Source organism: Ranitomeya variabilis, chromosome 5, assembly GCF_051348905.1.
Source record: "Ranitomeya variabilis isolate aRanVar5 chromosome 5, aRanVar5.hap1, whole genome shotgun sequence".
Taxonomy (NCBI): Eukaryota; Metazoa; Chordata; class Amphibia; order Anura; family Dendrobatidae; genus Ranitomeya; species Ranitomeya variabilis.
This window is the reverse complement of record NC_135236.1, coordinates 630,103,893-630,128,637: the sequence shown is the minus strand read 5'-3', so window position 1 is coordinate 630,128,637 and position 24,745 is coordinate 630,103,893. Positions and strand designations below refer to the sequence as shown.

Below are 24,745 nucleotides of genomic sequence, written 5' to 3'. Positions count from 1 at the left end.
TTGGCACAAGAAGAGTCTTCTGGGGGGTGGCAAAGCCGGACTAGTCCTGTTATCAAAAGCCGATTTTCCTAGTATAGAAGATCTGTTAGGTCCTAGCTGACCGGGTCAGCTCTGCCAGGGATATGTGGCCCATCAGGGGGCTGTTTTACCCTGTAACTGTGGCTCCATGTTACTGTGGGGGAAAAAAAATAACGGTAAAAGAAAAAAAAAAAAGAACCTGAAATCTTTTACAATCTCCAGGGGGACAAATTATGTAAAACAAAAATGTAAATATGTTTAAAACAACTGCAAAAAAAAAAAGTAGTAATAAAAAATTAAAAAGTACCGAAAAACATACAACCTGCACATATTAGGTATCCATACGCTTGTAATAACCTGGAAAATTAATTTATCAGTTTATTTGGTGTGAAGCCTGAACAGTAAGAAAATATTAACAAAAAAAATCTCAAATAGGAATTCCTTTTGTCTATATTTAGGTAAAAAAAAGGAAAAAAATATCTAAATGACACAATAATTTAAATTTACTGCTAAAAAAAAATATAATTTCTCCCATATAAAAGAAAGCCTCATTCAGCCGTGTCAATGAAAAATAAAATGCAGCTGCCAAAAAGAGGTGAAAATTGAAGGAATTTTTTGGGGGCTGTTTAGACCTGGTCACCAAGGGGTTAAATTGGTAAATTACCTACAATAATGCATTTAGGTAAGTGTCCTCTTGGCTCAATATTGGCTAAGATGTGGGATAATTTTGCGATGCTCTGCCTTGATGCGCCTAGTGCTGTATGTGTGTGTGTGTAGCCACCCTGTGGTTGTGATGTGAATTGCAGTGTGTTAAGGAAACTAATGTCAAAATTTTGCATTGTATTTTTTGTATTAGGAATTAGAGTCCTTAACCAAATTCAAGAAAATGTAATCGGGGTAACCTATATCATAACTTGCAATGGAGTTTCACAAAAATTTAAAGGGAGATTCATGCTGCTTGAACCATGATTTAGACACTGGCTGAGTTATGGTGTGAAAGCTGTGCCAATTCAGAGAAAATATACCTTATTTATCTGGCCAGGGGCTGTGTGTCTTGGATGACCAGTCTGATGCAGATCCCTGGCTGCACTACAGTAGATTCACAGGTCTCTCCCTGTACAAACAGATGGAAAGAAATCTGTCCATTGGGGAGAAGCTGCTGAGAACCTGCCTTGGACTCGTCGTCTGAGTCACATAGTCCCTGGTTGACTTTTCAAAGTATTTTTCCAGTGAAACCCCAATGTGTTTTAGAGTAAAACATAAATATCTGCAATAATGCTCTTTTTCGTGATCCTTGTTATTTGGGAAACATGAATCTCCTGTCAAGTTCAAAATAAAAACCAAATCTTAGTTTAAATGGAATCTGTCACCAGTTTTTGCCACTTTATCTGAGAGCAGCAAAATGTAGAGGTTGATACCCTGATTCTAGCGATGTGTCACTTCCTGTTCTGCTTGGTGTAGTTTTTATAAAATCACAGTTTTATCAGCAAGAGATTATCACTAGAGGACTAGATGGTCTGCAGTCTGGTAGCCTAACCACACCCCCACCACTGATTAGCATCTTTTTTCCTATGCAGACAGTGGTGTGGGCGGTGTTATACAGAGCTCAGTATTGAAAGAACTTGTAGAACTGTAGAGCCAAGTAAAGTAAGTGACACGTCACTAAAATCAGGAATTCTGCCTCTACATCATGCTGCTATCAGATGGAACAGCAAAAATCTGGTGACAGATTGCCTGTAAGTGGCAAGTCACAAAAAATAGAAATAGCCACACTCTTTAAACTCCTTACTTCCTGTCTTTGTGCTGGCTTCCGCACACGTTCCAAAACCATACTGACCCTAGTGAAAGCATGCGTGTGATATGTGATAGGCAGATGGTGCAGTGCGTCATTAGTGTTATATGGTTAGTAAGAAATACATAGATATAAAAAATATATATTATTTCTGTAAATATTGAAATCAATATCTTAAATAACAGGTTTATTGGCTGCCTCATCCCTTTGGTTACTGTTGTATACAATTCCTAAAGCTTTTGGCAATAATCTTGCACCACCACCTAATACACAGGCATGTAGAGGTCTCCGTCTCCTCTCTTACTGCTGTTCACTTTGACCCTTGACATGTACAGAGGTTCCTGTGGGGTTAAGTGTTATTGTGGGGAGGTTTGGATTTAATTCTCTTCCTGTGGAGTTGGGGCACATGTCCGCGTGCTCTTCCTGACTAGTGGCACCATTAATTGACTATCTGGTTACAAGGGCACACACTTAGCTGCTCTCCAGTAATTCTGACCACCCATCACGAATGTCTACATGCACAATATGTCTCTCCAGTCATGCTACTTCTGCTCATTGCCAGTAAGTAGTGTTGAGCGATACCGTCCGATACTTGAAAGTATCGGTATCGGAAAGTATCGGCCGATACCGGCAAAGTATCGGATCCAATCCGATACCGATACCCGATACCAATACAAGTCAATGGGACTCAAGTATCGGACGGTATCCCTGATGGTTCCCAGGGTCTGAAGGAGAGGAAACTCTCCTTCAGACCCTGGGATCCATATAAATGTGTAAAATAAAGAATTAAAATAAAAAATATTGCTATACTCACCTGTCCGACGCAGCCTGGACCTCAGCGAGGGAACCGGCAGCGTTGTTTGTTTAAAATTCGCGCTTTTACTTGGTTACGTGAAGTCCCGGCTTGTGATTGGTCAGGGCGGCCATGTTGCCGGGACGCGGACCAATCACAGCAAGCCGTGACGAAATTACGTCACGGCTTGCTGTGATTGGTCCGCGTCCCGGCAACATGGCCGCCATTAACCAATCACAAGCCGTGACGTCACGGGAGGCTGGACACGCGCGCTTTTTAAAATACGCGCATGTCCAGCCTCCCGTGACGTCACGGCTTGTGATTGGTTAATGGCGACCATGTTGCCGGGACGCGGACCAATCACAGCAAGCCGTGACGTAATTTCGTCACGGCTTGCTGTGATTGGTCCGCGTCCCGGCAACATGGCGCCGTGACCAATCATAAGCCGGGACGTCACTGGAGGCTGGACACGCGCGCTTTTTAAAATACGCGCATGTCCAGCCTCCCGTGACGTCACGGCTTGTGATTGGTTAATGGCGGCCATGTTGCCGGGACGCGGACCAATCACAGCAAGCCGTGACGTAATTTCGTCACGGCTTGCTGTGATTGGTCCGCATCCCGGCAACATGGCCGCCCTGACCAATCACAAGCCGGGACTTCACGTAACCAAGTAAAAGCGCGAAATTTAAACAAACAACGCTGCCGGTTCCCTCGCTGAGGTCCAGGTTGCGTCGGACAGGTGAGTATAGCAATATTTTTTATTTTAATTCTCTCTTTTACACATTATTACATTAATGTTGTTGCGATACCCGATACCCGATACCACAAAAGTATCGGATCTCGGTATCGGAAATTCCGATACAGCAAATATCGGCCGATACCCGATACTTGCAGTATCGGAATGCTCAACACTACCAGTAAGTGATAGTCTGGCTGCTCAGCTGTCACTGGGGGAAGCTGTCGGTGTGTCCACATGTAGGATAACATACCATCACTTATAGATAGGATTTGTTCTTTATTCCTTGTGGACATGTATGTTACATTACTGGATCCAACAGGTAATCAAATAATCCCTATCTACTGTATACATAACACTAAAGGGAATCTGTCAGTAGGAACAACCTTCCTAGGCCGTCTACATGGGCATGTAGGTCATAGGAAGCTGAATAACGTGATGTCTTGATCTCTCTGATCTGATATCTTATTCCAGAGGAATCCATATTTTTCTTAATATATTAATTAGCTGTTAAGATCTATGGGCCGGACATAGATCTCCCCGAGAATCTGCCTCCCGAGATTATTTTAAATGAAAAGGAAAGTTACCAGTGTGAGACATGTAATGACTTTCATCTAAAATAATCTCTGGAGGCAGGTCCTCAGGGAGGTCTATGTCCGGCCCATACATATTATGAAAAATATGGATCACTCTGGAATCGGATCACTGTTTATTCAGCTTCCCATGACCTGGAAACCCATGACCCATATAGACGGTTTAGGATGGAGAAAAAAAATAATCAAGACATATACAAGTAGACTAAAATACACCATGTATGTGACATGGCCACTTAAAAGGAATCTGTCAGCAAGTTTTTGCTATCTGAGAGCACCATGATGCAGGGGCAGAGACCCTGATACAAGGGATGAGTCACTTACTGGATTGTGTTTTGTTGTTTCAATAAAATCCTTTTTTTACCAATGAGAGACTATCATTAATTAGATATTTATAATTTTAACACTAATTTATGACTTCTAGTTTTATTTCATACTTCATTATCATCTCATAGGCAATACAAATATAGGGGACAATTAATTATGATGTTTACGCCAGAAATCTGTTGTAAACACCTTAAAAATTTTGTGACTTTTGGCCTTTATACGCCAGTCTTGACCAGCTATGCAAATATGGATGTAGCATTAGCGGGACATGAGATTGATGGGGCGTGGCCCACCAGCCCGTCAGATTCATCATAAGTAATGTAACTTACTCCAGAAATGTATACCAATCGCAGGCTGGTTTATCTCTTTAGAGACAGAGCACACTTGATGTCAGATGCACCAGATCCATTAAGTGGCGAATGCTCCAGCGAAATTCCCACTAATCAGTGTCCTGCCGTGGACACTACCGGAAGACAGCAGGCCCGCAAGTGAGTAGTTCCGGCAGGCGGCCGCTGACATTGACAGGTGATTGGTGGAGGTGGCAGGTGTCGCACACTGGCCAATTAGACATTGACGACCTATCCTAAGCATAGGTCATGAATGACTAAGTAGTGGACAACCTATTTAACTCACACAAGCAACTATGGTACACAGGATGTTTAGACTTTAAAGCTGTTTTGCATAGCTTACAGCAACATTGCATGAAAATAATTGTCTTGTTGCAAGTTGCGCAAATATTTTGCAACTTTGGGAGTTTTTATATGAGTGGAGGCCAGGTTTGCCAAAGTAGTCAGAGCAGGGATAATATGAGGCAAATTCATCAAGTGTTGATGGCTCTACTTACATGACAAATACACTGGAGGCAAAAGCCCATACCTGTTATAATATCCGCTTATATCAAGTGGTGGGCGTCTCTTAATGAATTGACAATTCATACTCCAGCTGACCCCTTCATTAAGACTTAAGTCTTAAAGAACTGGCCCCATAGAGGGTGAGTATTTGTCTTAGGGAGTACAAGGAAGCAAACTTTTAAGGTCCCTACAAGATGTATTACTTGGCATCGCTGGGCACGTTGTGCACATAATTGCCACTTGGCACTAAAAGTGGATAGACAGATTTGCAGTATAATGTAAAAAAATATATGCAAAATACTGTTAGTTGAGATACATGTATATTATATTTCACAGTTTAAATTTTTTTAGCATATACTGTATCTTCAGTACAAACAGTATTATAATACCAACCACACAAACTTGTCAGCACCAATGTCTCTTTTAAAACTGTCCAGTTTTCTCATCTGGCACTGCTAATATCTGCCAGCCATAACCATCCATACATTCATATAAACATGTGTCTATATACAGTAGATGTACCTGCAAAAGCTGCGTTCACAGTAAAGTTCTACGGTGGTCCATATAATACAGCATGCTTATTTTCTGTGGTATGCTGAATCTTTAACTCCAGCTCCTGAGACACACAAGAGCTTAAATCCTCCACCCACCCATTCCGAAAGGTGAGCAGCTCAGCAGACAGGAGCACACAGCTCAGCAGACAAGAGAGCACAGCTCAGGAGACAGGAGAGCACAGCTCAGCAGACAGGAGCACACCGCTCAGCAGACAGGAGCACACCGCTCAGCAGACAGGAGTGCACAGCTCAGCAGACAGGAGTGCACAGCTCAGCAGATAGGAGTGCCCAGCTCAGCAGACAGGAACACACAGCTCAGCAAACAGGAGCACACAGCTCAGCAGAGAGAAGCACACAGCTCAGCAGACAGGGTCGTACAGCTCAGCAGACAGGGTCACACAGCTTAGCATACAAGCACACACAGCTCAGCAGACAAGAGAGCACAGCTCAGCAGACAGGAGAGCACCGCTCAACAGATAGGAGCACACCGTTCAGCAGACAGGAGTGCACAGCTCAGTAGACAGGAGCACACCACTCAGCAGACAGGAGCACACCACTCAGCAGACAGGAGCACACCGCTCAGCATACAGGAGTGCACAGCTCAGAAGACAGGTGCACACCACTCAGTAGACAGGAGCACACCACTCAGCAGACAGGAGTGCACAGCTCAGCAGACAGGAGCACACCGCTTAGCAGACAGGCGCACACCACTCAGCAGACAGGAGTGAACAGCTCATCAGACAGGCGCACACCACTCAGCAGACAGGAGAACACCACTCAACAGACAGGAGCACACCACTCAACAAAGCAACAGTTCTGCCTTGTGAGTGGGTGCAAAGATGGCGGTTCATTCACTGAGCCAGGAGGAGGGCAAACCTTCAATGACATGAGCAGCTCAAGTACAGAGAAGATAGCAGATTGCCCTTTTCTGGTCAACAGTTGAATTGCTTTAATTACTGAAATTAGAAATGAAAAGAAGAAAAAAGGTAAAAAAAGGAAATTAAAAAAGACAACATATCAATCAAAGATGTAACCATGACAAAAAGAAGTAATAAATATTAAAACTGCAATTATATTTGAGTTCTACCTTACTTAATATTCATTATGCCTTGCTACAAATAGACACATGACTACATACAAATTGTAGTCACCTTGTGGCTGCAGTAGGACATGCAATATAAAAGCATCCTGAAGAATATGGCGGTAGAGAAAATATAATTCAAGGAAGCCCCTTGTGATTAACATCGGGGCTCCCTCTTTGGTTAGAGAATCCACTGATTATGTCTGTTTAACCCCTTAGATGTTATGTGCATTAGGGTACCGTCACACAGTGGCATTTTCATCGCTACGACGGCACGATTCGTGACGTTCTAGCGATATAGTTACGATCTCGCAGTGTCTGACACGCTACTGCGATCAGGGACCCTGCTGAGAATCGTACGTCGTAGCAGATCATTTGAAACTTTCTTTCGTCGCTGGATCTCCCGCTGTCATCGCTGGATCGTTGTGTGTGACAGCGATCCAGCGATGCAATCGCTTGTAACCAGGGTAAACATCGGGTTACTAAGTGCAGGGCCGCGTTAGTAACCCGATGTTTACCGTGGTTACCAGCGTAAAAGTAAAAAAAACCAAACCGTACATACTCACCATCTGATGTCCGTCAGGTCCCTTGCTGTCCGCTTCCCGCTCTGACTGTCTGCCGGCCGGAAAGTGAGAGCAGATCACAGCGGTGACGTCACCGCTGCACTCTGCTCTCACTGTACGGCGGCACTCAGTCAGAGCGGGAAGCAGACGGCAAGGGACCTGACGGACATCGGATGGTGAGTATGTACGGTTTGTTTTTTTTTACTTTTACGCTGGTAACCACGGTAAACATCGGGTTACTAAGCGCGGCCCTGCGCTTAGTAACCCGATGTTTACCCTGGTTACCAGCGAACCTCGGCATCGTTGGTCGCTGGAGAGCGGTCTGTGTGACAGCTCCCCAGCGACCACACAACGACTTACCAACGATCACGGCCAGGTCGTATCGCAGGTCGTGATCGTTGGTAAATCGTATAGTGTGACAGTACCCTTAGTGACAGCTGCATCTAAGGAGTGCTACTTATGTCAGTCCATTGGCACTACTAAGATATGATCAATGTAATTGTCATCAAACTAACCCAAAACTACAACTTGTCCAGCAAAAAAAGTTAAATATGCATCTGCATTGAAGGCAAAACAAAAAAGTTATAATTCTCTTAATTCGGCAATGAATATACTAATTTAAAATAATCACACATTCCTGAAGGCCACAAATTGGGTTGGTCCTTAGAAAGGACATCTCACCAGGTCAAAAGAGGATAGTTTATCTTCTTAGTTTTTTAGTTGCTCCATTGTGTATTCAGTTTTTTTTTCTATTTGCCATGTAGTTCCATAGATAATGGTCCTTTTATTTAGCGCTCATTTTTATGTTTTTTACCAAAGGGCACTACTCACTTGGTAATAATATAAAGCAGCCTAAAACCATGCCTCCAGAGAATCATGTCAGCCACACTCACTTGAAAAAGGCCATAATAAACTACATTAAATAAAAAGAGTGTATGGAGCCATGGTGGAATTTATCAAAATAATAAACGGAATACTCAAGGGAGCAGCCGGAATAAAACAAAAACGGGAGCTGTCAGATCCACTATAAAAAGACAAGAGGACTTCACAGAAACTTTTTTGAGGCAAGAACAAGATGTCTACTACATGTTTTCCAGGAGTCTAAATTTTAGCATTACAGAAATAATCAGAGAAACTACGGGATATTGTCACAATTTAGTCTTGTACAAGTAGTAACTATATTTTTGCAGATCACTTATCAATTCATCATTACAGCACAACAGCGCTGGGGTCCTGGGTTCAAATCCCACCAAGGACAACATCTGTAAGGAGTTTGTATGTTCTCCCCATGTTATGCTGGTACTCCGATTTCCTCCCACACTCCAAAGACATGCTAATAGGGAATCTAGACTGTGAACACTAATGAGAACAGCGATTTTGATGTCTTTAACCCCTTAGTGACAGAGCCAATTTGGTACTTAATGACCGAGCCAATTTTTACAATTCTGACCAGTGTCACTTTAAGAGGTTATAACTCTGGAACGCTTTATCGGATCCCGCTGATTCTGAGATTATTTTTTCGTGACATATTGTACTTCAAGATAGTGGTAACATTCCTTCGATATTAATTGCGATTATTTATGAAAAAAATGGAAATATGGCGAAAATTTTTAAAATTTTGCAATTTTCAAACTTTGTATTTTTATGCCCTTAAATCAGAGAGATATCTCACAAAAAATAGTTCATAAATAACATTTCCCACATGTCTACTTTACATCAGCACAATTTTGGAAACAATTTTTTTTTTGTTTGGGAGTTATAAGGGTTAAAAGTTGACCAGCAATTTCTCATTTTTACAACACCATGTTTTTTTTAGGGACCACATCACCTTTGAAGTCATTTTGAGGGGTCTATATGATAGAAAATAACCAAGTGTGACACCATTCTAAAAACTGCACCCCTCAAGCTGCTCAAAACCACATTCAAGAAGTTTATTAACCCTTTACGTACTTCACAGGAACTGAAAGAATTGTGGAAGAAAAAAATGAACATTTAACTTTTTTTTGCAAACATTTTACTTCAGAACCATTTTTTTTAATTTTCACAAGTGTAAAAACAGAAATTTAACCACAAATTTTGTTGTGCAATTTTTCCTGAGTACGCCGATACCCCATATGTGGAGGTAAACCACTGTTTGGGCGCACCGCAGAGCTTGGAAGTGAAGGAGCACCTTTTGACTGTTTCAATGCAGAATTGGCTGGAATTGAGATTGGACGCCATGTCGCATTTGGAGAGCCCCTAATGTGCCTAAACAGTGGAAACCCCCCACAAGTGACACCATTTTGGAAACTAGACCCCTTAAGGAACTTATCTAGATGTGTGGTGAGCACTTTGAACCCCCAAGTGCTTCACAGAAGTTTATAACGTAGAGCCGTGAAAATAAAAAATCGCATTTGTTTTCACAAAAATGATTTTTTCGCCCACAAATTCTTATTTTCACAAGGGTAACAGGAGAAATTAGACAACAAAAGTTGTTGTGCAATTTCTCCTGAGTACGTCGATACCCCATATGTGGAGGTAAACCACTGTTTGGGCGCACCGCAGAGCTTGGAAGTGAAGGAGCACCGTTTGACTTTTTCAATGCAGAATTGGCTGGAATTGAGATCGGACGCCATGTCACGTTTGGAGAGCCGCTGATGTGCCTAAACAGTGGAGACCCCCCACAAATGACACCATTTTGGAAACTAGACCCCTTAAGGAACTTATCTAGATGTGTGGTGAGCACTTTGAACCCCCAAGTGCTTCACAGAAGTTTATAATGTAGAGCCGTGAAAATAAAAAATCACATTTTTTCTACAAAAATGATCTTTTTGCCCACAAATTTTTATTTTCACAAGGGTAACAGGAGAAATTAGACCACAAAAGTTGTTGTGCAATTTCTCCTGAGTACGTCGATACCCCATATGTGGGGTTAAACCACTGTTTGGGCGCACCGCAGAGCTTGGAAGAGAAGGACTGTCGTTTTACTTTTTCAATGTAGAATTGGCTGGAATTGAGATCGGACGCCATGTCACGTTTGGAGAGCCGCTGATGTGCCTAAACAGTGGAGACCCCCCACAAATGACACCATTTTGGAAACTAGACCCCTTAAGGAACTTATCTAGATGTGTGGTGAGCACTTTAAACCCCCAGGTGCTTCACAGAAGTTTATAACGTAGAGCCGTGAAAATAAAAAAATTGAATTTTTTCTACAAAAATGATCTTTTTGCCTCCAAATTTTTATTTTACCAAGGGTAACAGGAGAAAATGGACCCCAGAAGTTGTTGTACAATTTGTCTTGAGTACGCCGACACCCCATATATGGGGGTAAACCACTGTTTGGGCGCATGGCTGAGCTCGGAAGCAAAGGAGCGCCATTTGACTTTTCAATGCAAAATTGACTGGAATTGAGATTGGACGCCATGTCGCGTTTGGAGAGCCCCTGATGTGCCTAAACAGTAGAAACCCCCCAAAAGTGACCCCATTTTGGAAACTAGACCCCCCATGGAATTTATCTAGATGTGTAGTGAGAACTTTGAATGCCCAAGTGCATCACAGAAGTTTATAATGCAGAGTCGTGAAAATAAAAAATATATTTTAACAATAAAGATTTTTTAGCCCCCAAGTTTTTATTTTCACAAGGGTAACAAGAGAAATTGGACCCCAAAAGTTGTTGTCCAATTTGTCCTGAGTATGCTGGTACCCCATATGTGGGGGTAAACCACTGTTTGGGCGCACGGCAGAGCTCGGAAGGGAAGGAGTGCCATTTTGGAATGCAGACTTTGATAGAATTGTCTGCGGGCGTTATGTTGCGTTTGCAGACCCCTAATGTACCTAAACAGTAGAAACCCCCAACAAGTGACCCCATTTTGGAAAATAGACCCCCCCAAGGAACTTATCTAGATATGTGGTGAGAACTTTGAATGCCCAAGTGCTTCACAGAAGTTTATAATGCAGAGTAGTGAAAATATATATTTTTTTTTTCCCACAAAAAAGATTTTTTTAGCCCCCAAATTTTTATTTTCACAAGGGTAACAAGAGAAATTGGACCCCAAAAATTGTTGTCCAATTTCTCCTGAGTATGCTGGTACCCAATATGTGGGTGTAAACCACTGTTTGGGCGCACGGCAGAGCTCGGAAGGGAAGGAGCGCCATTTTGAAATGCAGGCTTTGATAGAATGGTCTGCGGGCATTATGCTGCGTTTGCAGAGCCACTGATGTACCTAAACAGTAGAAACCCCCCACAAGTGACCCCATTTTGAAAACTAGACCTCCCAAGGAAATTATCTAGATATGTGGTGAGAACTTTGAATGCCCAAGTGCTTCACAGAAGTTTATAATGCAGAGTAGTGAAAATAAAAAATATTTTTTTTTCCCCACAAAAAAGATATTTTAGCCCCCAAATTTTTATTTTCACAAGGGTAACAAGAGAAATTGGACCCCAAAAGTTGTTGTACAATTTGTCCTGAGTATGCTGGTACCCCATATGTGGGGGTAAACCACTGTTTTGGCACACGGCAGAGCTCAGAAGAGAAGGAGCGCCATTTTGGAATTCAGACTTTGATAGAATTGTCTGTGGGTGTTATGTTGTGTTTGCAGAGCCCCTGATGTACCTAAACAGTAGAAACCCCCCAAAAGTGACCAAATTTTGGAAACTAGACCCCCTAAGGAACTTATCTAGATATGTGGTGAGAACTTTGAATGCTCAAGTGCTTCACAGAAGTTTATAATGCAGAGTAGCGAAAATAAAAAAATATTTTTTTTTCCCACAAAAAAGATTTTTCGCCCCCAAGTTTTTATTTTCACAAGGGTAACAGGAGAAATTGGACCCCAAAAGTTGTTGTCCAATTTATCCCGAGTATGCTGATGCCCCATATGTGGGGGTAAACCACTGTTTGGGTGCACGGCAGAGCTCAGAAGGGAGGGAGCACCATTTGACTTTTTTAGCGCAAAATTGGCTGTCGTGTTTGGAGACCCCCTGATGTACCTAAACAGTGGAAACCCCCAAATTATAACTCCAACCCTAACTCCAACACACCCCTAACCCTAATCTCAACCCAATCCATAATCCTAATCACAACCCTAATGATAATCACAACCCTAACTCCAAAACAGCCCTAATCTCAACCCTAACCATAACCCTAATCAAAACCCTAAATCCAACACACCCCTAACCCTAATCCCAACTCTAACCCTAACTTTAGCCCCAACCCTAACCCTAACTTTAGCCCCAACCCTAACCATAACTTTAGCCCCGTCACAAAAAGAGTTCAATGTAACCTTTTTTTTGTACATCGCGTCCGCCATTTTTCGCGCATGCGTGGCCGTAACTCTGCCCCCTCCTCCCCAGGACATAGACTGGGCAGCGGATGCATTGAAAAACTGCATCCGCTGCCCACGTTGTGCACAATTTTCACAACGTGCGTCGGTACGTCGGGCCGACGCATTGCGACCGCCCCGTACCGACGCAAGTGTGAAAGAAGCCTAAGGCTACTTTCACACTAGCATCGTACTCGGCCCATCGCAGTGTGTCGGGCCGACATACCGACGCTAGCGTTGTAAGCGCCGCACAACGGGTGCAGCGGATGCTGTTTTTTCAACGCATCCGCTGCCCCATTGTTAGGTTCGGGGAGGCGGGGGTGGAGTTCCGGCCGCGCATGCACGGTCGGAAATGGCGGACACGTCGCACAAAAAAGTTACATGTAGCTTTTCTTGTGACGACGGTCCGCCAAAGCACGACGCATCCGTCGCACGACGGATGCGACGTGTGGCAATCCGTCGCAATGCGTCGCTAATGCAAGCCAATGGAGAAAAAACGCATCCTGCAAGCACTTTTGCAGGATGCGTTTTTTCTCCAACGACGCATTGCGACGGAAGCCAAAAAACGCTAGTGTGAAAGTAGCCTAACCCTAGCCCTAACCCTAGCCCTAACCCTAAATTTAGCCCTAACCCTAACCCTAACCCTAGCCCTAACTCTAGCCCTAACCCTAACCCTAAATTTAGCCCCAACCCTAACCCTAACTCTAACCCTAACCCTAGCCCTAACCCTAACCCTAACCCTAACTCTAACCCTAACCCTAACCCTAGCCCTAACCCTAACCCTAACCCTAACTCTAACCCTAACCCTAACCCTAACCCTAATTTTAGCCCCAACTCGTCTCTCCTGCCGGCCAGCAGATGGCAGCAGATGGCGGGCGCACTGCGCATGCGCCCGGCATAAGGAAAAAGCCGGCCGGCAGGAGGAGACAGAAGAGGACCCAGGGACACCGGGTGAGTATGTTAGGGTCCCCGAATCCCCCTATTTCTCTGTCCTCTGATGTGCGATCACATCAGAGGACAGAGAATTACAGATCGCTTTTTTTTTTTTTTGCGGTCGCCGGTAAACTGTTAATTACCGGCGATCGCAAAACAGGGGTCGGTGCAAACCGACCCCGATCATGTTCTTTGGGGTCTCGGCTACCCCCGGCAGCCGAGACCCCAAAGAACTTCCGGGTGCCGGGCGGCGGGCGCACGTGCATTTTTTCCCGGAAAAAAGATGGCGGCGCCCATCGGGAGCAACGAGGAGCACCGGGGGAGGTAGGTGAGTATTGGGGGGCTATCGGGGGCTATCGGGGACCACATTTCTCTGTCCTCCGATGTGCGATCACATCGGAGGACAGAGAAATTAAACGGCAAATCGCGTTTTTTTTTTTTTGTTGCGACCGCCGGTAAACGGTTAATTACCGGCGATCGCAACTCGGGGTCGGTAAAAACCCCCTGAATCATGTTCTCTGGGGTCTCGGCTACCCTCGGCAACCGAGACCCCAGAGAAAATCCGACTCTGGGGGGCGCTATTCACTTTTTCCACAGCGCCGTTAATTAACGGCGCTGTGGTTTAAGTACCCTTAGCCGTTAAAAGGCGTATCGGTGGTCGTTAAGGGGTTAAAGCACTGCTAAAACACCTGCATCTTGTTTGGTAGCGTCTAGCATATTTTGTTTACTTTTCAATTTATCAACAGGTACAATCTTTATTACTGTCCATGAAGATCATAGTAGTTTATCCTTAAAGCAATATTTGCTCAATAAACAATTTTTCCTCATTGTTGTCTTCCACTCTCAGATTAGAGCACACAGCATGCCCTGATCTGATTGTAGAGGAGGACGTAAAACGATCCTCATTCACTGAATTATTACCGAATGCTTTTTGGCAATTCAGCTACTTCTCTCAGCTTGGCCAAGCATGCATGTGCTTTCAAGGGGTGGTTGGAGTAATCTCATTTAAAAAAGATTTAGCATTTCAATACAACATGCCAAATCTTTATTTCCTGTGGCATCTTCTGTCCGAGAAAAGTAACAAAGCCATCATAGACAGAAGACAGCCAACTAGTTCCTCTGAAATTGACTTTTTTCCAATGTGTTTGGTGGCGTTATAATAATAATCTTTATTTTTATATAGCACTAACATATTCCGCAGCGCTTTACAGACATTATCATCGCTGTCCCCAATGGGGCTCACAATCTAAATTCCCTATCAGTATGTCTTTGGAATGTGGGAGGAAACCCACACAAACACAGAGAGAACATAGAAACTCTTTGCAGATGTTGTCCTTGGTGGGATTAGAACCCAGGACCCCAGCGCTGCAGTGCTATCCACTGAGCCACCGTGCTGCCCTATGGATGGTTGACCAGCTATGGACAATGTAGAATAAATAAAGCAACTGTTTTTTCACCTGTAGTAGTAGAGCACGGCACTCCTAACAACACAAGTAGGAGCCCAATCCATAGTATGATATCTATGAAGAACTTGGCACTCAATTGAAGTAGAAAAATAATTATTTATTTGCAATCCACAGCGAACATATATGCAGTTTTGGTCTCACTTTAGACCTTCTTCAGATATGCAGACTGCCATAGAAGGATATTGGACTCAATGCTGAAACTATACAGGATACAGAGCGTCTGGAAAGTAGAAATACCACTAAAGACCCCACTGGCACCTATAGAAGTCAGCATAGTTGTTTTTTCACCGTCTGAATGAAATAGCATTTTTTTTACTGGTTGTGAAGTAAACCACTGCACACATCAGACATTATAATTTTAGGTAAGGAGAATGACTGAGCTGCATCTAGCTAGAGCGACGATGAAACAACACAAAGTAGTGGCATTCTCCTCGGTATCATTACTGGGAGCTTTCACGGGATAATTATAGCATGAAGACTGAAAACACTGACAAGCGTTTCTGCAGTTGATGGGGAAAAACTATTATAAGTTTACACTGCCTGCTGGTAAATGGAAGCAATTTTGGATTTAGAAGGTTATAAAATGCCACGTGTGCTGTGCATCTCCAAGATAGCAACATATCTCTCCATGGGGAACTCCAATAACCCCACTAACAATGCTGCGACAGTCATGAAAAGTCATCGTATATAACACATATAACATATATAAATGTTTGCTCCTCTTCATTTAGGATTATATATATCTATAGTGAAGAAACAATGTTCTGCATAACCTCGGACTGTGTTATTACACAGGATGCAAGTGCTAACATTGCCAGTGGTTGAACCAAGGATCACCTCGGAAAGTAGAGAAGGGGAATCAAATGCAGATTATCTAACAAAACTCGTAATAATGGCCATATTAAGTGTAAAAAATGTAAATGCTTATAACAAGTTATCCATTATCCTATTGGAATATTATATTGCCATAGTAAAGAATTTTCTCTAAGTTTGTGATCATACCCACTAAAGGACAACAAATCTCTGAAATTTGGCAGCATTTGCGCACATCTCCTCTCACCTGATTTACTTGTGTCAAACTGTTAAGAGTAGAAGATTCTGCTTCGTTCACCTTCTGCTGTGAGACATCTAATGGCTTCCTAAATGTAAAGTTATTTTCTGTATAAGGTGGGAAGCAAGCTGTGTAACATGGTTCCTGTGGATCTGATGGAGCCATTCGCACCTCCATGTACTTTAATGTCCCATCTGTGTTCAGGTAAAGTGTGGGCTTATACTGGTCCACATAGTGATTAGAATGGGATCTGGGTATAAAACAAGAGCCACAACTGCTGTCGTAACTTTCTTTTCTAAGGCATCTCACAATCAATATAGTAAAAGTCACAAGAGAAACCACACTGATGGCCACAAGAGAAATAATAAGGTACAAGGTCATATCTGATGTGGACTTCACATTAGTCAAAAAGTCTTGAGGTCTGGGATTGGCTTGCACAATATTGTCCATAATATTTACAATCAATGTGACTGTAGAGGTCATAGAAGATTCTCCATGGTCACTGACGGCAATCACAAGTCTCTGCTCAGTGTTATCCATCTCATGTAAACCTCGGAGAGTCCTGACTTCTCCTGTGTATTCGGAGATGTGGAATAAAGCAGGACTGGCAGACTGCCCAAGACTATAGAGGAGCCAGGCATTGTGCCCAGAATCCACATCCACAGCAGACACCTTACTGACTAAATACCCAGCAGCTGCAGATCTTGGGATGGTCTCCTGAGCAATGGTCTCCCCTGTGTTCTCTGGGTATAAGATAGTGGGAGGGTTGTCATTTGTATCCAGAATAAATATGAAGATGGAAACATTGGAGGATAATTTTGGAGATCCAGAATCTTCCACTCTCGCTGTGATCTGCAGAACCTGGAATTGTTCATAGTCAAAAGACCTTTGTGCATAAATATTCGCACTGTCGGAGTTAATGTAGACGAATGAAGAGGCCAGAGAACCGTGGATGTGGCTCTCAGCGATGGAGTAAATGAGGTTTGCATTAGCTCCTTCATCCGGATCTACAGCAGATACCGAACATAACAGTCTGCCGGCCTCATTGTTTTCTGGTATGAAGGCATTGTACACATTGTGCAGAAATGCTGGAGGATTATCATTCACATCAGAGATATTAAGGCTGATTGTAATCTGGCTGCTGAGAGACGGAGACCCCAGATCTGATGCCGTCAGTGTAATGGTATATTGTGAGAGCTTCTCCCTGTCCAGAGATCCACTAGTGACTAGAGCGTAACGCTGTGACAAGGGCTGGATTTTAAAGGGTAAATTTGGTGACACATCAAGTCTAATTTCACCATTTTTACCAGAATCTTTATCTCTGACTGTGATGAATCCGACCACAGTTCCTATGGGAGCATTCTCAGGAACCTCAATATTTTTCGATATAAAACTAATTTCTGGAGTGTTATCATTGACATCTTCTATTTCCAACAGAACAACACACCGTCCCTCTAATTTGGGAGAACCTTTGTCTACTGCTCTGACAGACAGCTCATACAATTTTGCTTCTTCAAAATCCACATTTCCCTTGATAAATATTTCACCCGTTTGTGGATTTAAATCAAATATTTGTTTTTCTGACTCTAAAGTTTGATGGTTAAAGGAATATAATATTTCCCCATTTGGTCCCTCATCCAAATCTGTAGCATTAAGTTTTATCACCACCATTTCCAGTGGAACATTTTCTGATAAATTCACCTTATATCTCGACTGATGAAACACCGGAGCATTGTCATTGATATCTCCAACAATGACCGTTATCTCAGTGGATCCGGATCTGGCTGGTTGTGCCCCGTCTATAGCAGTGAGAATAAGCTTGTGTTCCGCTATTTCCTCTCTATCAAGAGCTTTTTCTAATACCAATTCAGGAATAAGAGTTCCATCTTTGCGAGTAGCAACAGACAATGAGAAATATGGATTAGGACTTATTCTGTATTGTCTAATATCATTTATTCCAACATCTGCATCCTTAGCAATCTGTAACTGGAACTGAACGCCAGGACTTGTTACTAGCTCAGTGATCTTAATAACCTGATCACTGTAAGCAAAAATAGGTGAATTATCATTAATATCCAGAATGTCTATCTCCAGACTGTGCAGCTCCAGAGGATCCTCAGCCACAGCCTCTAAATGCAGGACACAGCTCAGGCTGGATCCACACAGGCTCTCCCTATCAATCCTCTCATATACGACCAGAGCTCCATTCTTCTGCTCTATAGAAAAGAATCTGCTGTTTCCTTCTGACCCCAAACTCAGTCTCCTTCTACTAATATCAGCCAGATTCACCCCCAGATCCTGAGCCACGTTCCCCACAACAGTCCCTGGACGAGACTCCTCAGCAACAGAATAATGCAGCTGCCCAGAGACCCAGCCCCAGCTACAAAGGAGAAGGGAGAAAGCTACTTGCCATTTCCAAGCCCTTGGAAACCTTTGATTGTCCATATCTTAAATCCTTCTGCTGAAAATATCTAAAATGTACATCCTCTTTGTAATCCCAAATAGCTTGCTACTTCAGTAAAAAATATTTTCCAGGAAAATGTATTCCTTTTGTTGCGTGGGAAACATCCATGGCGTGCACATCAGAGCTGCAGCTCTTCTTTGTTTGAGGAGAAAAATGGGAGGGTGAATCACTGAGCCAGGGGGAGGAGAGCGCAGAGCTGACATGAGAAAATCTCCCCATGTTACCAAAGGCAGGCACTCCCTCTTCTGGACAAATATGATTATTGCACTGAAAAGTAACATATTGTAATGTGTCAATTTTTTTGTATTTTAACAAAAAATATTCAGAAGACTAACTATTTAACCTGTTAAAAATATCTGGGCTGTACAATGAGACACCTGAAAACCATAAAAAGCCCAAACGCAGTCCTGAAATCATACATTCATGTGGATGAGTAAAACACCACATTTTACATTTCATTTTCAGAAGTGTTCCCTATTTTTGAGAAAGAAAACAAAATTGGAGACCATAAACTATAAACTATACTTATAAACAATAGATAGGATTCTAGTTACGTTTCCACTTTGAAAAATAGGTAGGATAATTCTAAATGTATAGATATAATAAGTCATCGTCTACAAACAGGCAGATCAGTGCTTGAACGAACACCCGGGCTTGATGACAGGTCCTAAATGCCACTTTCAGTGACTGACAGCAACATTTAAAAGGTTAACAGAGGTTAGTACTAAGTGCTGATGATAAAGACACATGCCAACTATGTATTACAGCCAGCATTTGCCCCGCATGGAGCCCGCTCCAAACACCCTGAAACATTCCATGACGTAATACTACATTATGGAGCATTAAGGCATTGGTATTTTATACTTATGATATTAAACATGAACTCTTGCTTTAACACCCTAAGGTAGCACCAATTATTTTATAAAGTAAAGCAATAGCCCTATGTTGCATAGTGCTGGCTTAACATAGGCATTTTAACCTTTTGTCAAGGTTGCAGAAAAGCTCTGAGGCATGCCCCCCGGAGTACACACTCCACAAGGAAAAGTATCTCAATCTATACATGTGATGAAAAGATACAACTTCAGATGTCTCATCTGAATGATCTGCCACCATATACTTGTGATGTCACATTTAGTCTTTTTTTAAGTAGCCATCATGGTTTGCAACATGGCCATTTCAATGCAAGCTACTGTTACTGCATCAGTTAGTTTGGCAGTAGCTACATCTGTATATTGAATGACTAAACGCTAGTGTTGAGCATTCCGATACCGCAAGTATCGGGTATCGGCCGATACTTGCGGTATTGGAATTCCGATACCGAGTTCCGATACTTTTGTGGTATCGGAAATCGGAATCGGAAGTTCCCAGTGTATGGTTCCCAGGGTCTGGAGGAGAGGAGACTCTCCTTCAGGCCCTGGGATCCATATTCATGTAAAAAATAATTAAAATAAAAAATATGGATATACTCACCCGTCCGGTGGCCCCTGGACCTTACCGATTGTAACCGGCAGCCTCCGTTCCTAAGAATGAGAAGTTTAGGACCCTTGATGATGTCGCGGCTTGTGATTGGTCGCGTGCTGCTCATGTGACCGCTCACGCGACTAATCACAAGCCGCGATGTCATCGCAGGTCCTAAACTCCTCATTGAGGAGTTTAGGGCCTGTGATGACGTCGCGGCCTGTGATTGGTCACGTGAGCGGTCACATGAGCGGCACGCGACCAATCACAAGCCGCAATGTCATCGAAGGTCCTAAACTGCTCATTCTTAGGAACGGAGGCTGCCGGTTACAATCGGTAAGGTCCAGGGGCCAACGGACGGGTGAATATATCCATATTTTTTATTTTAATTCTTTATTTTTTACATGAGTATGGATCCCAGGGCCTGAAGGAGAGTTTCCTCTCCTTCAGACCCTGGGAACCATCCAGGATACCTTCCGATACTTGAGTCCCATTGACTTGTATTGGTATCGGGTATCGGTATCGGCGATATCCGATATTTTTCGGGTATCGGCCGATACTATCCGATACCGATACTTTCAAGTATCGGAAGGTATCGCTCAACACTACTAAACGCGTTATCTCATCTAGACAACCCTTTCAATTTGCCTGTTAGGGAATTTTGACTTCATACTGGACCATGGCCTCTTCTCTATGGGTCATCATTTTGATGGATCTGCTCTGATTACTGTTGATAGTCATCCATTTGAATATCCGCATGTAATAGATTACAGCACCCACTCAAATGTCAGCCGAGTGAGCTCTGCTGAATAGAGCCCACCCACACAGCATGGAAAGTCACATGACTGTGATGTCACATTAGACGCCATAGCCAGGAAGTCAGGGAGACTCTCGTGACATCACAGGATGTCGGGGGATTCTCAGCCAGAGATTGTGTCCCACCAGAGGAGCTGCTCAGTTTGCAAAGAGGTTTGGAAAAGCAAGATATTTAGAAAAGTGCTTATGTATGGTAGTTAGTTCACATTAAAGAAATGTGTAAAATAGTGGCTAACCCCTTTAATAAATTGGTAATAAAAACTCATTTTATAACGTTAGTATTTACAAATAAAGCAACACAAGGCAGTAAGCATTGTTTCCATTATAAAAAGTTATCTGGAAAATAATACACAACTTTCCACATATTGGTAAAGTGTAACACTAGGTTAACAGTCCAACACCACAGTAATAGAGAACACATGGTTGGGGCAGGAAATATATGTCTTTTTTTGTTGACCATCAAATGCATGCATTGCTTTTATATGTACGGTAGATAGAGGCTAGATGGATTGCTTTTTCTTCATGTCATAGTACATTATGAAAGCTGTTTCTTCGGGTTGCATATCCCTTGCCATGCTGAGCGCTGATTGCTTTTGACTAATCCAGTCATTTTGAGAAGATCTAATTAGAAACAGCATGTCAGCTAGAAGCGCAGTAAAGACGGTTTAGTCATGATTCTGGACACTTTCATGAGATTTTTATAATCTGATGACCAATCAGATGCCAGCTGGTAGGTTTACACAACAGTCTGGAGAATGAAAACATTGGTATGACAAATACATGGGTACATCCTACTTCATTTTATCTGAATTAGTAAGTCTTGAAATCCCACCGGAGTTGTTCAGTTTGGAAACCCCTTTTTTAGGCTAAGGTCCTTCTGCAGGGAAGCCTTGCAATCAGCTATTCCCAAGCATAAAACCCCTTCACAAAATATGAAATTACCCTTTTATAGTAGCTTAGACAAAGATCAATGAAGGCAACTTAGATGTAAAGGGAACCTATCATGAAAAAAACACTATTAATCTGCATATAAAGGGTTTATCTGCAGGATTATAGCATTCTGAAGTCTTGCAGCTGCCACACTGAGAGCTCCACTGCCGGGATGAAATTAACTTTAATCCTAGTGACAGCCTCTGGCTTTCAGTCAAAGAGATGCTGCCGGCGTGGCTTCAGTCTCCGCTCAGCGCTCTAAGAGCTCCACTGCCGGGATAACATTAACTTTAGTCCTAGTGACAGTCTCTGGCTTTCAGTCATAGAGAAGCAGCTGGCATGGCTTCAGTCACTGCTCAGTGCATAGTGAGCGGCGGATGTAACCGTGCTCCCAGCACTGACTGACAGCCAGCTCAGCATTAAAGCCGGCTCACTTTAGCTTTAAAATGTATAGAATTATAGCCCTGTTAATGGCATCATCTGGCATCTCAAAACATGGATTATATTTGCTACCAACACAAATATCATTTAGCCACATTCTTTTATGTAGAGTTTCTATGATTTTTATTTTTCAGGTTTTTAAATAAATATTATGATAATATTGAATGCCCATACTAGTGGGATACTCCAGGAAAACATACCGCTGGACTCTGCATATCAATAGAGATTATAAAGTGAAGGATCAACCCCCTAAGATCCCAAAATGAAGCAATAAACATCCGTTGGGTGCTCTGACCACAAAATGGCAATAAAAACAACTTCTAGAATCTTTTTGATATACCTGATTTTTTTGCTATAAATTACAAACAATTTAGGTAAAATAATGTACTGAAAATAGAAAATAAAAAAAAGTTTCAAAATTATTTGATAATTTTCTGCAAAATATTCTAAGGTCCTGAAGTCCCTGATTGAGACCATCTACCAGTACAACTGATTTAAAAACAGTGTTGATTAAAGAACTCACATACGGAAAAAAAGGAAAGATACAGAATATATTAATTTTATCTCACCTGATTTAGTTCATTAAAACAGCTGGAATTAGACATTAATGTTATCTCTTTGTCCATTTCGGTTACATTTACTGATTTTGTTAATGTCAAATTTGGATTGTTTGCTGGGGGGAAGCAAGCTGAATAACAGGGAGCGGCAGTCTCTGGTGGAGCCATCCGCACCTCCATGTACTTCAGTGTCCCATCTGAGTTCAGGTAAAGGGTTGGTTTGTACTGATCCATGTAGGATGTAGAAAGGGATTTATCAGAGAAGCAGAATCCACACCCAGAATCATAATTCTTCCTAAGGCACCGGACAAGTAATATAGAAAATGTGACCAGAAAAACTGCACTGATGGCCACAAGGGAGACAATAAGATACAGAGTCAGGTCTGGAGCAGATTTGGCATTTGTAAGAAAGTCTTGAGATTTAGGACTTTCCTGAGCAACAGAGTCTAATATATTCACAATGATGGTAGCTGTGCTGGTCATAGAAGGTTCTCCATGGTCACTGACGGCAATCACAAGTCTCTGCTCTGTGTTATCCATCTCATGTAAACCTCGGAGAGTCCTGACCTCTCCTGTGTATTCAGAGATGTGGAATAAAGCAGGACTGGCAGACTGCACAAGACTATAGAGTAGCCAGGCATTGTGCCCAGAATCCACATCCACGGCAGACACCTTACTGACTAAATACCCAGCAGCTGCAGATCTTGGGATGGTCTCCTGAGCAATGGTCTCTGCTGTGTTCTCTGGGTATAAGATAGTGGGAGGGTTATCATTTGTATCCAGAATAAATATGAAAACAGAAACATTGGAGGATAATTTTGGAGATCCAGAATCTTCCACTCTCGCTGTGATCTGCAGAACCTGGAATTGTTCATAGTCAAAAGACCTTTGTGCATAAATATCCCCGGTGTCGGAGTTAATGTAGACGAATGAAGAGACAGGAGAACCGTGGATGTGGCTCTCAGCGATGGAGTAAATGAGGTTTGCATTAGCTCCTTCATCCGGATCAACAGCAGATACCGAACATAACAGTCTGCCGGCCTCATTGTTTTCTGGTATGAAGGCATTGTACACATTGTGCAGAAATGCTGGAGGATTATCATTCACATCAGAGATATTAAGGCTGACTGTAATCTGGCTGCTGAGAGACGGAGACCCCAGATCTGATGCCATCAGTATAATGGTATATTGTGAGAGCTTCTCCCTGTCCAGATGTCCACTAGTGACCAGAGCGTAATGCTGTGACATGGGCTGGATTTTAAAGGGTAAATTTGGCGACACATAAAGTCTAATTTCACCATTTTTACCAGAATCCTTATCTCTCACTGTGATGAATCCAACCACAGTTCCTATGGGGGAATTTTCAGGAACCTCAGTGTTTTTAGACTTAAAGCTAATTTCTGGAGTGTTATCATTCACATCTTCTACTTCCACCTTAACCAGACATCTCCCTTCCAGTTTTGGTGATCCTTTGTCTACTGCTTTAACAAAAAGCTCATAGGATTTTATTGTTTCATAATCCACCAGTTTTCTTAAATATATTTCACCAGTTACTGAATTTATTTGAAATATTGATTTTGCAGAATCCAATGTAAGTTGATCGAAGGAATATAAAATGTCACTATTTGCTCCTTCATCCAAATCTGTGGCATTTAATTTAAATATGGTTGCATTTAGTGGACTTTCTTCTGTAATCGTGATTTTATATTTGGATGGATCAAACACAGGAGGATTATCATTGATATCTAACACGATGACCGTTATCTGTGTGGATCCTGATCTGGCCGGTTCTCCCCCATCTATAGCAGTGAGAAGGAGCTTGTGCTCAGCTCTCTCTTCTCTGTCTAGAGTTTTTTCCAGCAATAATTCTGCAATGAGCGTTCCATCATTGCGATTTGTTATAGATAATGAAAAAAAAGGATTTGGAGTCAGTCTGTACTGATTAACCCCATTTACACCTACATCAAGGTCCTGTGCAGTCGGTAAAGAAAAATGAACGCCAGGGCTTGATACAAGCTCTGTA

General features: G+C 42.5%; 1 protein-coding gene across 48 annotated transcripts in view; it reads right to left on the bottom strand.

Annotated features, from left to right (window-relative positions):
- Window positions 1-24,745, bottom strand: part of LOC143776637 (protocadherin gamma-C5-like) — a 671,321-nt gene that overhangs the window by 57,822 nt on the left and 588,754 nt on the right. Inside the window, exon 1 of one of the 48 annotated variants that reach the window (XM_077266236.1) lies at window positions 16,066-18,657. The exons of the other annotated variants lie outside the window; for them this stretch is intronic. Coding sequence (XP_077122351.1) covers window positions 16,066-18,501 — 2,436 coding nt within the window. The 5' untranslated portion in view covers window positions 18,502-18,657. Of the gene's footprint in view, window positions 1-16,065; window positions 18,658-24,745 lie in introns of those variants that run through there. 48 annotated transcript variants of the gene reach the window in all.